A 14,411-nucleotide genomic window follows, 5' to 3' on the forward strand; every position below is an offset into this window, starting at 1 on the left:
TCCATTTCAGCAACGAGGAGACAGGCTGACAGAGCTCACTCAGCCGGCAAGCAACACAGTCAGACCCTGAGCACCCCCGCACTGTGGTTCCCAACCACGCCGGCGGCTCCTGCAGTCGACAGTCACCTGCTCAACAGGCCGAGATGCTGGCAGAGGAGGACACGATCCCAGGCCCGGGCCTCCCCCCACCGGGCCACGTCCCCCCATGAAACTACAGCCATGCAGGACACGTGTGAAGCGGAGGAGACGAAGGAGGACCTGGAGATGAACCAACATGAAGTTGTAGTCTCCTCCAGCCAAGCTGCCAACTCCCACATCCCTGGCCCCTGGCTCCCACCCATTCAGCCTGGCCCTGGGAAAGTAAACACACATTTGTCATCCAGACAGCACAATAAGGAGAGGAAACGGGCCTGCAGTGGGAGCAGACAGGGCACCGTGTGCCCCACAGAGCAGGGCTGCCAGGCAGAGGCCGCCTCCACCCAGAGCACAGTCACTTCCCTCCTGTGTTCCAGGCTCCACCTGCTGCCCTTAAAAGTCAAGGCCGTGGCAGGGACCTGAGAATCTGGGACATCTCTCTGGAAAGTTCTAAATGTGACTTCCGGGTTGTGGCCAGGCAACCCAATGAAAGCGGGACAGGTGCCCCTCAACCCCAACTGCCTGCCACGCTTTTATCTGGACACCGCTCAGCTATCACCCCTGATAAAAGGATATAGGGGGATACTGGTTGGCAATTTCAACCTGGACCCATCTTAAAGCCATGAAGGCTTATTTGGTCAAGTAATAGGGAGACTGGGTCTCAGGGTGGATGGGTGGGCTTGGGTCTGGACAAGTCCTCCCTCCAGGAAGGCTGGCACCCCTTCTCTCCCTGGCCTCCCTCAATCTCAGGTGTTTGGCCCACACGTCGCTGACCAAAGCGGGCAAAGGAGTAGGTAGAAGCGCTCTGTCTGGCTTCTGCCTGCTGTTTGGGAAGCCGGCTCTTGGGCTACATGAAGAGGCGGCCAGCTGGCCCCTGGACCTCCCAACCCAGACGAACACAGATGGTCACATCAAGCCCGTCACTCTTTTCTCTCTCAACCCAGAGGTGCTGCCATGGCGCCGAGGCCCCGATAAGCGTGGGGCTGTGGAAGTGTCACACTCCTGCAAATTCCTGGCCGGCGGCCCCAGCAGCTGTACGGAGCGCCAGCCGGAAGCACGTTATCCTACAGCCGGCCTGGGAGCCGGAGCCTGCACGCACCTGTTGAAGAGGTTGTTGCGGCGAACCATCCGCAGAAAGCCAGTCGGGTCGGTAACAGAGTTGAGCTTGTTGTTCATCTCTTCGAACTGCTGGTCCATGATGTCTCCAGCTTCGCTCTCCGTCTCACTGCTGGCACAGGCCCTGCAAGGGAAACCACAGAGTGAGCCAGTGGGAGAGAGGAAGTGCTCAGCCACGACAGTCTGCCCTGCGGTCCGGTGCCACTCCCCTCCCCGCGCCACCCCCCCCCCCCCCCCCCCCCCCCGCCGCCCAGCAGACCCCTGCTATGGAGCGCCTCCCTGAGGCCGGCGTCCCCCCTGCGCCCTCCCTGGTGGCCCTGCAGCCTCCTCCCTCCTCCGGCTAGTGCTTCTCAAGAGGCACTCTTGTTGGCGGTTTCTGGTGGTCGCCCCCACTCGGCTGTGAGCCCCCTACAGTCGGTGCTATGCCTGAACCAGGGTTACACCCCGGCGTCTCACCCATGACACATAGTAGGTGCTCAACAGTGTGTGCTGGGCTGACTGGGTGCTCTCCCCAGAGCAGAGCTGGGAGCACGTTCCGGTTCGGTCCGTTCCAGAAACGGTAACTAAGCCCCTAGCATGAGCCAGGCACCAGGCTGGGCCTCGGGAACACCTGGCCTAAAAGGCAATTTCCACACAAGGAGACAGATGTGCCCACGAGTGGCCACAGTGCCAGGCAGAGAGAGCACTGTCTGAAATGTGGGCAGAAGCCTTGCCGACCAGAGCCCATTTTCCAAGCTCACCAGGAGGATGTTACAATTTTCAGATTAATAAATTCATATTTCGCTGATGACAGACTGTAACAGAACATCTACAATGGGTTTTAAATAAACAGAAATACCCAGGAGTGCCTTGATTCACCAGCATGATTAAAATGACAAAAGGCTTGTTAACTGTCAAAGCCAAGCACTTGTGGCCCAAGGGGACCCCTGCGGTGGTGAAGTGTCCGAGGGGGCGCTGCCCACCTGTGGCCACCCCCCTCCCAGTTGTCCCCACACTTCACCATGCCCCGAGGCTGGCACAAGCAGCGCAGGGCCCTGCCTCCCTCCAGCATGCTGGTTACGCTCAGACTTCACGGAAATGCTGAGTGACATCCAGGCCACAGACAGCTCTCAGCCCTCACTGACTGTCTACAGTTTCCTGCTGACTGAGAACTAGTGCGGGAGAGTGGCGAGCACCAGGGCCCCGGAGGAAGACGACGGACTGAACACGCAAACCACTCAATGCTGAAGAAGTGGGCTCTGGAGAGGGAAGGACTTGCCGGCACCCTGAGCGAACAAGGCCCTGTGCATCAAGAGGTGGGTTTAACGTGAACATGACCTGCTTCAGACAGACAGGCTGGCGAACCTGGGACATCAGAAGGTCATGGAGGAAGGGGAATAAGCCCCTCACTAGGTTGTTACGGAGCCAAATGATACACAGTGTGAGAAGCTGCCTGAAAAACTTGAATGCTCTGTGTGGATGTCAAACCTGCTGTCACGGGCCACCTTGACTGGGGCCCCCGGGGTGGGGGGGGAGGGGCAGCCATTTGGTCAAACGTTATTCTCCGTACATCTGGAGGGTGTTACTGGATGAGATTAACATCTGAATCTGAAGACTGAGGAAAGCAAACTGCCCTCCCCAATGTGAGTGGGCCCCATCCACTCACAACAGCCCCATCTGTTCTCTGAACAGAACAAAGAGGCTGAATAAGAGAGAATTCCATCTCTACCTGAGTGTTTTCAAGCTGGAACATCAGTCTTCTCCTGCCTTCAGACTTGGGCTCGGCCTGGAACTTACACCATTGGCTCTCCTGGGTCCCTAGCTTGCCAACTGAGGATCTTGGGACTTCTCAGCCTTCCTAACCATGTGAGCCAATTCCTCATAATAAGCCTGTGTGTGTGTGTGCGTGAGCGCGCGCGTGCACACTGCTGCCCCATTGGTTCTATTTCTCTGGAGAACCTAGACTAACATGCCTGCTAATTAGGCACCAGAGCCCTGACTCAGCCATGTTCTTCACAGAAGGTCATGCAAAGGCCCAGTCACTGGGAAGGTTTCCCAAGCGCTGAAGCCCTAAAGGTGTCAGAAGTGGAGCAGTCTTCTAAGAGAGCCCAGAGGTCTGATTTCTTGGCCAGCTACTCACCTGCACCCCAGAACCACGCTAACCACTGGTAAAGCCATCAGCCTGCTTTTCTTCCCAGCCCACACAGAACAGCAATTCGAAGCCAGCACAGGGCCTGGCACGCAGGAAGTATGCCACAAGAAGTTGGTGAATGAATGAATGACAAGCTGGAGAGCATTTTATAATATGCAAAGTATTTTTATTTTATTGTCTGTGAGGCAGCTCTTACTGCCTCCATCTTACTTCTGAGGAGACTGAGGTTTAGAGAAGCCAAGGAATGTGGCCAAAGGGCACCAAGTGGTAAAGCCAGGCCTGCACCCAGGTCTTTGGCACCGATCTCCCCACCTGTCCCTACCCCGCCAAGGCTCTAAGCTTGTCACACTTCAGAGTCTCACCCAGCTGGGGTTTGACCAGGTAGGGGAAGGGGTGAGTATAGGAAGCAAGAGAAACCAGGAAACATCTGAGCACCTCTACAAATCACCATGGCTTCCATCCTGCTGGAGAGCAGGGGATGAGGTTTAATTCCTCTCTCAGCCCCACGGGCGGCAGCTGAACAGGCGAGCAGCTGAAGGTTTGAAATGCTTCCTGGGGGGGTGAGGGCCCTTCACAGAGACCCTGGTAAATATCACTCAACAAGCTCCTCTGTCCAGGGACACATTTATCATCTGAATGCGACTGCCTGCTTGGAGCTGAGAAATCTGCTTGTCATTCAGCGCTTTGCAAAGGGGAGAAGAATTGGCTGGAACCGGTATCAGCCTCCATTATCTTGCAGTCCCACTCTTGCTGTCAGCCGTAGACAGAGCCCTCAGAATCTCATGCTTAATGGGGTTGTTTCCTATTTTCTGACCCTGCAGAGTATTAACACTGAAGGGAAAAACAAACAGGCAATGTCACAGACAAAGGAATCTTCCATTTACAAAACAAGCCTCATCTCTACCGCAGGGATCCCAAGAGTGCCTTTGTATCACGATCACCACCCCCACATCCATGTCTTTGAGAGACTTCCTAGAGATGGCACATTACCTAGTCTGATTCCACTCGCCCTGACTCCACAATGATTACGGAGCAGGACCTATGAGCAAGGATTGCAGAGGCTAAACAGGGGAGGGTCACACTACACCTGCCTTCAAGGCACTCACGAGCTAGTATGACTAGTGGCTGCTGGCTAAGATGGATTAAGGAACGCAAGGAGGGCACCGGCCTGTACCCAAGATAGGGAGGGCATAAAGGCTTTCCCGGAACTTGCTGTATCTGAGAGGTCTCTTGAAGAATACGACTTTGATAGGTGGAGACTTGGTGGTGGTCGGGGGTGCTTCCAGGCAGAGGGAATAGGATGAGCAAAGGCGTGGAGAGAAGTTAGTGTGGGGGCCCTTTGGGGCCTAGGGAATAGCCCGGTTGAGCTGGAGTAGAGGGTATGAGTGGGAGAGGAGGAGGAATAACGGTGGAGGGCTTGGAACTTGGAAGGGGGTTGAGAACTGTTGGCCCAGGCCTCTGAACATGGGGTGACAGGCTCAGGGCTGCTTTTTGGCAGACAGTCAACTGGTCCAGAGAGGAGAATGCGGGATGGCTGGGTGGCTATTACCAGCATCTGTCAAGCTCACTGAAGCCTGATCAGCCCCTCACACCTACCAGAAGCCCCATTCTTGGTAGTTACTGTTGTGCTAATACATGAATGTGCCTGGGTCTCAACATGCCAGGTGAGGCAAGTCTTCCACAAACCCCTGGGCTCTGAAATCTTGATAGTGGCTCCCTCCTCTGCTCCAAGCCTCTGTCCCTTGTCTCCCCTACAAACAGACTAGCTGCGTATAACCCCACTTTCCTGATTCCTCCCCACATTTTTTTTTTAAGATTTTATTTATTTATTTGAGAGAGAGAGAGAGAGAGAGAGGGAGAGCATGAGCAGGGGGGAGGAGCAGAGGGAGAGGGAGAAGTAGGTTCCTTGCTGATCAGGGAGCCTGATATAGGGCTCGATCCCAGGACCCTGGGATCATGACCTGAGCTGAAGGCAGATGCTTAACAACTGAGCCACCCAGGCGCCCCTCCTCCCCACTTCTTGTTCTCTGTTGTCACCAACATGGTTCTGGCTTGTCCTGGGGTTGGGCCAACTATCCCATTAGTCTAGACATATGAACTAGGCTGGCAAGGCTGAGAGTGGAAAAGTGGGAACTGACAGAAGAAATATTACCAGAAGGAGAATGTATTTCTCTTTGGGAAACTCATTGAAGGGACAAGTAACAGTTAAAATATGGCAGATGGGCAACTGGTGGCAAAGCAAGAAACTGAAAGTAGAAGGTGGTCTTAGGTGGAAGAGGAAGGGGTTCAGTTAGGAAATGCTGAGCATGCAGACAAGAAGTTTAGTCGGCAATGCCAAGTGTGCAGATGTTGATTCAGTTATGTAGACACTTCCTTCCCAAAGGCCTAGAGATTATAAGCATCCAGGTCTGGGGCTCAGGGGAGAGGTCAAGACCAACTGTTTGAAGTCTCATTCATTTGTTCACTCAACAAATGTTACTAAGTATTTTTTATAAATATCCTGCTATCCTGGGTTCTGGCTCCAGGTAAAACGGAGTAAGTACATTCCACCCCATCCTTCCTGCTGGATATAACTCTAAGCTCTGGATGCGGATGGACTGCATGGAGCAGCTATGTGAGAAGTGTGAAAAATAAATAATATCAGGCAAACTGGGCAAGAAGACCAGAATTTGAAGTGCCACCAAATCAGTAGTGAGCTTCATGTTTTCCCCCTCTGGAATCCCTCAGACAGTTCTCCATGCAGCCCAAAATGCAGAAATGGGCATCAGAGCGAACAGACAAAGCTCCAGGAGGAGCCCTATATTTCTTACTCAGAGAGAAGAGAAAAAGCCCCCATTTCTCTTATTCTCTCATCTCTGTTCTCATGTTCTAGGCCACAAACAATCCTGAGTTGGTAGTTGGCAGTGATAGCAAAAGTGAAGGTCAAAAGGAGTTTAAACACTGAAGGTAAGGAAACTTTGGGCTTAACCAGAGGAGATGTAGCCCCATGAAGGCAGGGTAACTCCCTTTGCTTTTTCTCTTCCTTTCTCCCCATGTCCCTTGGTCCATGATGTGATGGTCACTGCAGGAAAGGTACGGCAAGGGGGTGGGTGATGGTGTAAATAAAGCCCCAGCTTTTTGGTGACAGGACCAAAAAGAAGAGCCCTGGGGAATTGAAAAATACTGGTGAGAACACAGGGAGGAGTTCAGAAAAGGGAGCACAGGGCGCCTAGGTGGCTCAGTTGGTTAAGCGACTGCCTTAGGCTCAGGTCATGATCCTGAAGTCCCAGGATCAAGTCCCATATCGGACTCCCTATTCAGCAGGGAGTCTGCTTCTCCCTCTGACCCTCCCCTCCCCATGCTCTCTCTCTCTCTGTCTCATTCTCTCTCTCAAATAAATAAATAAAATCTTTAAAAAAAAGAAAAAAGAAAAGGGAGCACATAAAGTTGTTTATAAGTTCCTGGATTCACCCCTAAGCTGCATACATGTAGATCTGACCCTAAAGACCATGAGAACCTAAATACAAGATGGCCCAGTTCCTGAACCCCAGTGAATAATGCACCTGTGGGATGGACTTGAGTAGCATGGCAAGAACTTTGAAAATAGAACTTACACCGAAAGCTGGTCAGAGCTTATGGTCTGAACCCTAACCAGGTCAATTGCTCACCTCAACAAAAACATCAATGTCCTCCACAGGAGTCAAAGAAGACCCAGAGTTTAACATAATAACATAATTCAAAATGTCCAGGATATAATCCCAAATTACTCAGTATCCAAAAAATAAAAAACAACTAGGAAAATCTCAACTTGCCTGGGAAAAGGCAATCACCAGATGCTTTTTGGAATTATGCTAAGATGACACAAATGTTGGAATTGTCTGACAAAGACCTTAAAACAACTATTTAAAAATGCTACAAGTAAAGACTCTTGAAAAGATGGCAAGAAAGAAGATCTTAGCAAAGAACGTAACATATTAAGAAGGAGCAAATGAAAAATTTGTAACTAAAAAGAAAGAACTGAAATAAAAACTCACAGTATGGGCTCAATAGCAGAATGGAGATGACAGAAGAAAATTAATGTACCTAAAGATAGAAGAGCAATAGAGATTATCCAGTATGATTAACAGGAAAAAAATGTTTTAAGTAAATGAACAAACCTGAAGGACCTGTGGTTCTATACCAAAAGACCTAACATTCATGTATTCAGAGCCCAAGAATGAGAGGAGAAAGAGGGTAGAACAGAAAAAAATTGAAGGAATAATGAATGAAAATTTCCCAAATTTGGTGTCGGACATAAATCTACAGATCAAGAAGCTGAGTGAACCACAAACAGAATAAACCCAAAGAAATCCATGAACAGATGCATCATATTCAAATGGCAGAAAACTAAAGATAAAGAAAAAAATCTTGAAAATAACCAGAGATAAAAGATTCACTGTGTATAGGGAAAATAATGATTCAAATAACTGAGGATTTCTCATCAGAGATCGCAGATTACAGAAGGAAATGGAAATACATTTTTAAAGTGTGAAAAAAAAATGATCAACCTAGAATTCCAGTCCAGTGAAAATATCCTTCATAAATGATGGTGAAATAAAAACATTCTTAGATGAAGGAAAACTGGCAGCCTGAGATTACAGACATACTCTCAAACAGATATTACAGACATACTCTCTTGTTCATGCCTATGTAATCTATCTCCTCCCTGAGGGTGGACAGGACCTATGGCTTGCCTCTAACCCACAGAATATGGCACAGTAATGGATGTCACTTCTGTGATTATGTATATAAGACTATAATGTCTGGATTACTGTAGCTTCTATTGCCTTCTTGGCTGGTACACCTTGATGAAGTAAACAGCCATGTTGGGGAGGCCTACGTGGCAAGTAATTCAGGGCAGTCTCTGTCAACAGCCAGCAAGAAACTGAGACTCTCAGTCCAACAGGCTAAAAAGAAATAAATCCTGCCAATAATCATGTGAGCTTGGAGGTGATTTCTTCTCCAGTGAAGCATTTAGACAAGACCTCAACCATAACTAATACTTTGATTGCCGCCTCAAGAAAAACTCTGAAGCAGAGGACCAAACTAAGCCATGCCAGGATTCCTGACCCATAGAAATGGTGGGATAATAAATTTTTATTGTTTTAAGCCACTAAATTTTGGGGAATTTGTTATTCAGTAATATATAACTAATACAAAATCTAAGAGAAGTCACTAAGGGCTGACCTATACTAAAATAACTGCTAAAGGAACTGCTTCAGACAGAAGGGAAATGATACCATAAGGAAACTAGGCACACCAGGGAAGAAAGGAAAGTAACAAAGATTAAATGTCTGAGTAAATAGAATAGACTATTCTTCTCCTAACACTGATGGAATTTTAAAGTATGTAGATATAGTGTACAAGACAAATGCAAGATGGGGCTAGAGGGAAAGGTTACCCCATGGTGGTAAGATTTCTATATTTCATTTGAAATAATAAAATATCAGTAGTAAGTAGATTGCAGACTATGAGAAGTATGTATATTATAATCTCTGGAGTAATCATTAAAGAGCTGTAAGAAGAGATATAGTCAAAGACATAAGAGATACATTAAAATGGAGTTCAAAAAAAAGTTCAAGTAGCCCAAAAGAAGGAAGGGGAAACAGAGCAATGTAAATCAGAGAAACAAACAAAACAAATATTAACATGGCATACAAAAATCGACATGTATCAATAATTATATTAAACGTAAATGGTCTACATATAGAGATTGACAGAATGGAATTAAAAAAACATGACCTAATTAAATGCTTCTGCAAGAAACTCACTTCGAATACAATGATATAGATAAGTTAAAAGTAAAAGGATACAAAAAGATATACCATATGAACACTATTCAAAACAAAGCTGGAGTGGTTATATTAAGATCAAAATAGACTGCAGAGCAAAGAAAATTACCAGGGATAAAGAGGAACATTACACAATGATAAAAGATCCAATTCACGAAAAACATAAAATGATTCTAAGTGTGTCTTCACCTACCAACAGAGCTTCAAAATACATGATGCAAAAACTGGCAAAACGGAAAGAAATGGATAGACTGGCAGAGACTTCCACACACTTTTCTCAGTAGTTGACAGAACTGATAAACAAAAAATCAACGAAGATATAGAAGAATTGAACAACATCATCAACCAACTGAGGATAACCCAACAAACACATAATACATATTCTTGTCAAATGCATATGGAACATTCCCCAACATACCCTGGGTCATAAAACAAATCTTAACAAATTTAAAATAATTGAAAGCATGCAAAATATGTCTTCTGCCCACCATGGAATTAGATTTGAAAGTGAGAAAAGAAAGGTAACAGGAAAATCTCCAACAACTTGGAAACTAAACAAGACTTCTAAATAATTGTCAGAGAAGAAGCCTTTAGGCAAATTAGAAAAATACTTGGAACTGAACAAAACTGAAAATACAACATAAAATTTGTGGGATATATGTAGATAAAGCCTTAGAGATAACTTCATAGCATTAAATGTTTATATTAGTAAAAAGATCTGACATTAATAATCTAAACTTGTACTTTAAGAAACTAGAAAACAAAATGGGGCGCCTGGGTGGCTCAGTCATTAAGTGTCTGCCTTCAGCTCAGATCATGATCTCAGGGTCCTGGGATCGAGCCCCGCATCGGGCTCCCTGCTCAGTGGGAAGCCTGCTTCTCCCTCTCCCACTCCCCCTGCTTGTGTTCCCTCTCTCGCTGTGTCTCTCTCTGTCAAATAAATAAGTAAAATCTTAAAAAAAAAAAAAAGAGACTAGAAAAAAAAAGAGTAAAACAAACCAAAATAAGCAGAGGAAATAAAATAACAGAGTAAAAATCAATGAAATTGAAAAGAGTAAAACAAATCTTTAAAAAAAAAAATCAACGAAACAAAAAGTTGGTTCTCTTTAAAGGAAATCAATAAAATTGATAAACCTCTGCCCAGACAAACCAAGAATAAAAGAGAGAAGGCAAAAATTATCAATATCAGAAATGAAAGAGGAAACCTAACTAGTGACCCCACAGAAATTAAAAGGATAAGGGAATATTACAAACAACTCTACACATATGGATTCAACAACTTAGATGAAATGGACCAATTGGTCAGAAACCGCAAACTACTAAAACTCATTCAAAAGGAAATAGATAACCTGAATAGTCCTATAACTACTAATGAATTTTATTCATTGTTGAAAACCATCCAAAATGACATCTCCAGGTCTAGATGGTTTCAATGGCAAATTCAATCAAACATTTAAAGAAGAAATAATACTAACTCTTCACAATCACTTCCAGGAACTAGAAGAAAGAACACTTCCCAGCTCATTTTATAAAGCCTATGTTACCCTATACCAAAAGCTAACAAAGATAACATGAGGAAAGAAACTCTGCAGACCAATATTCCATAGATTAAATAGAAAATAGACCTAACACTAATCAATAAAGAACATCAAATAGAATTCAGCAACATATAAAAATAATTATACGCCACAGTCAAAGGGGAGTAGGGCTATTCCAAGAATGTAAGGCCTGTTCAATATTTGAAAAAATCAGTCAATATAATCCACATTAATAGACTAAAGAAAAAGATACACATTTTTATCAATTGATGCAGGGAAGCATCTGACAAAATCCAACACCAACTTATGGTAAAAACTTGCAAATGAGTAATATAAAAGAGAATGTCATCAACCTGATAAAAAGCAGCTACAACAAGTCTGCAGCTAATGTCATTGTTACCTCAGGGACGAGATAAGTATGTCAACTCACATCACTCATATTCAATACAGTACTGGAAGCCCTAATCAATGCAGAAAGGCAAGAGAGGAAATAAAAGGCCTATGGATTGGAAAGGAAGAAAAGTAAGTGTCTATACAGAAAAGACATGATTGTCTATGTAGAAAATGCCAAGGAATACAAAAAGACTATTAGAGCTGTTGAGTTTTACAAGGCTGCAGGATATAAAAGCAATGCCAAAAAGTTGGTATTTTTACATACTAGCAACAAATAATTCCAAACTGAAATTTAAAAAATTATCTCCTTTATAATGGCTCCCAAAATGAAATACTTAGGTATAAATCTAAGAAATATATATACAAGTTTTTTATGCTGAAACCACAAAATGTTGATGAAAGAAATCAAAGATGTAAATAAATGGAGAGACATATCATGTTCATGGGTTTTAAAACTCAGTATAATAAAGACAGCAATTTTTCCCGATCTGTAAGTTGAACAACATTCCAATCAAAATCTTAAGACACTTTTGTAGCCATAGAGAAGCTGATTCTAAAATTTATATGAAAAGACAAATGAAATAAAGCAGGTAAACCAATTTTGAAGAAGTGTAATTAGTTGGAGGAATGACACTGTCAGATTTTAAGACTCACTATAAAGCTACAGTATCAGAGTGTGGTAATAGTAAAAGGATAGACATTAGGTTCATGAAACAGAACAGAGTCCCAAAATAGAGCCACCTGAATACAGCCAATTAACTTTTGACAAAGGTGCTGAGATAATTTAATAGAGGAAGGAGAGTCTTCAATAAATAGCTTGGGAACAACTGGGTATCCACATACAAAAAAAAAAAAAAAGAGCCATGTAAATGAGCCCTAAACTTCGTACCTTACACAAAACTTAACTCAAAATGAATCACAGATCTAAATATAAAAATGTAAAACTATAAACTTTTAGAAGAAAATATAGGAGAAAAACTGACCTAAGGTTAGTGACAGATTTCTTAGACATTTTACAAAAACATGATCCATAAAAAAATAACTGGTAAAACTGATGACAGAAAAATTAAACTTTTCCTCTGTGAAAGACACTGTTGAGAGAGGAGGACAAGCTACTGACTAGAGAAAATATTTGCAAACCACATATCTGTCAAACGACTTGTATTCCGAATGTATGTAAAGACCATTCAAACTCAACAGTATAAAAACATACAACTCAATTTAAAAAATGGGCAAAAGACTTGAACGGTTACTTCTCCAAAGAGAATGTAAGAATGGCACAACATAAGAAACAAGTGCATGAAGAAATGTTCAGTATGAGCCATAAGCTCTTAAATGCGAATTAAAACCACGACCAAGATACCAGTACACATCTATGTGAATGGCTCAAATTTTTAAAATGCTGACGATATCAGGTGCTGGCAAGACAGAGCAACTGGAACTCCCCTCTACTGTGGGTGGGAAGGAAATGGTATAGTCATTCTGGAACATACTGGATCACGCACGGCCCTTTACATATTTGTCCTTTGCCAGCAGGCACAGTTTGGAGCTTCGGCAGCAGAGAGCCCCGGAGAGACAGGCAGGAGGAAGTGGTTCTGCCGTCCTGCTTCTGGTGTGCTTGTTCAGCAGGCTCCTGGAGCACACGCAGCGTCCCCCAGGCCTGGCTCCTGCTGCTTGGCTGGCTTCTCCGGTGAGCGGCTCCAGCAGCGCAAGCCGGTTCTCGAGCATCGGCCCTTGCACCACCCGGGGACGCTCCAGGACCCAGTTCCCGCAGCGTGGGGCTTTCTCCATAGCATCACCTCTGCAGTACACGGCAGCTAGCACCCCCGTGGTCTCAAAGTCCCCTGGTGGTTCTGTAGTGGTGTCTCCCTAGGAAAGCCTCTCCACAGCACCCTGGAGAGCGTATTCTTGCAGATTCTGAGGGTGCATTTCCAGCAAGTTCCACCGGTGTGGTACACGGCAACTTATCTGCCACTGAGAGAGCCATGGCAGTGCCTTCCCCAAAGACATCCACATCTCAGCGCTCAGTGGGAGTGGGGACCCTCTTCCATGGGCACCCTCACCCTTCTCAGTCCTCAAGGGTACTGACTGCTTCTTATGTCTGCGATTCCTATGTACTCTAGAATACTTTCACGAGTCAATCCCTCTTTACTCTAATCTCTGTTACAGTTAACAATTCTTTTTTAAGATCTTCCTTCCTTCCTTCCTTCCTTCCTTCTTTCTCTCTTTCTTTTCCTTCCTTTCTTCCAGAGAAAGAGAGAACACAAAGGGAAGGGGCAGAGGGGGAGGGAGAGAAAAACTCAACTGGACTCTGTGCCGATCGCGCAGCCCACTGCAGGGCCAGTCCCACAGTCCTGAGATCATGACCTGAGCTAAAACCAAGAGCCGGATGCCCAACCAACCGAGGCCCCCCAGTTAACAATTCCTTATCTTAAATTATCCCTGTTCGAATTACTGTGTGTTTCTTATTGCTGCTTTGATCCTGGCTGATACATACTATATGCTCACTTAAATAAAATAAAATAAAATAAAATAAAATAAAATAAAATAAAATAAATCCTACTATTACCAAATCCTAAGAGGGATTCAAAAAAGTAAGATAAACATTGGTGCCACACATTCATCCATCTGGTCATCAGGTGGACCAACCCTCAAACACATTCACTGTGTGACTAGCGTGAGCCAAGCCCGTGGCTGGGGCTGGGATTATTCCTAATGAAGACAAGCCTCTGCCCCTTAAAAGTGCCAAGAAGATGCTGGATGGGCACACTTACCCTGCAACACAAAAAATAAATGATGACATGGTGCTGTGTGTACATCTATGTGTACACACTGAGAGAGACCGAATGAACGATCAGCAGGTGATGGGAGAGAGAGAGGAAGAGAGAGAGACTGAATACGAGACTATGAATGAGTACACGAGCCCTTGGAGCACTTGGACTCATGGCCTGATTCTGGCCACTCTTCCGCTGGCCATGATGTGAGACAGAAGGAACAGGAGAAGAGTGCCGGCTTTGCAGGTAAAACGAATCATCACAGTTCAGCAAAGGGGAAACCTGAAAGCTTTGAGGGAAAGAAGGATGTGAGCCAGGCGGCAAGGCGGGACAAGCGGAGGAGGGCACTCCTGACGCAGTCAGCTGCCAGTTTTGGCAAGCTGGGGAGGCACCAAACCTCTTTCCTCCCCATTCTGCTCACATTCCAGTCCTGCTGACCCAGCTTTGGACCCTTGGCCTGCCTATCTGTCCTGCCTCCTGGGCCTGATCACCACACTTATCTCCCCTTTCCTGT

General features: G+C 45.4%; 1 protein-coding gene across 4 annotated transcripts in view; it reads right to left on the bottom strand.

Annotated features, from left to right (window-relative positions):
- The window catches only part of TTC28 (tetratricopeptide repeat domain 28), a 629,548-nt gene that overhangs the window by 45,133 nt on the left and 570,004 nt on the right, over nucleotides 1-14,411 (bottom strand). For all 4 annotated transcript variants that reach the window (XM_045887410.3, XM_045887409.3, XM_064578589.1 and 1 more), the window contains one exon: nucleotides 1,235-1,375. In XM_045887410.3, coding sequence (XP_045743366.1) covers nucleotides 1,235-1,375 — 141 coding nt within the window. The remainder of the gene's footprint in view (nucleotides 1-1,234; nucleotides 1,376-14,411) is intronic.

This window comes from Mirounga angustirostris, unplaced genomic scaffold (genome assembly GCF_029215605.1).
Source record: "Mirounga angustirostris isolate CCGP_5_RB_7025 unplaced genomic scaffold, mMirAng1.0.hap1 SCAF_14, whole genome shotgun sequence".
In the NCBI taxonomy this organism is placed as follows: domain Eukaryota; kingdom Metazoa; phylum Chordata; class Mammalia; order Carnivora; family Phocidae; genus Mirounga; species Mirounga angustirostris.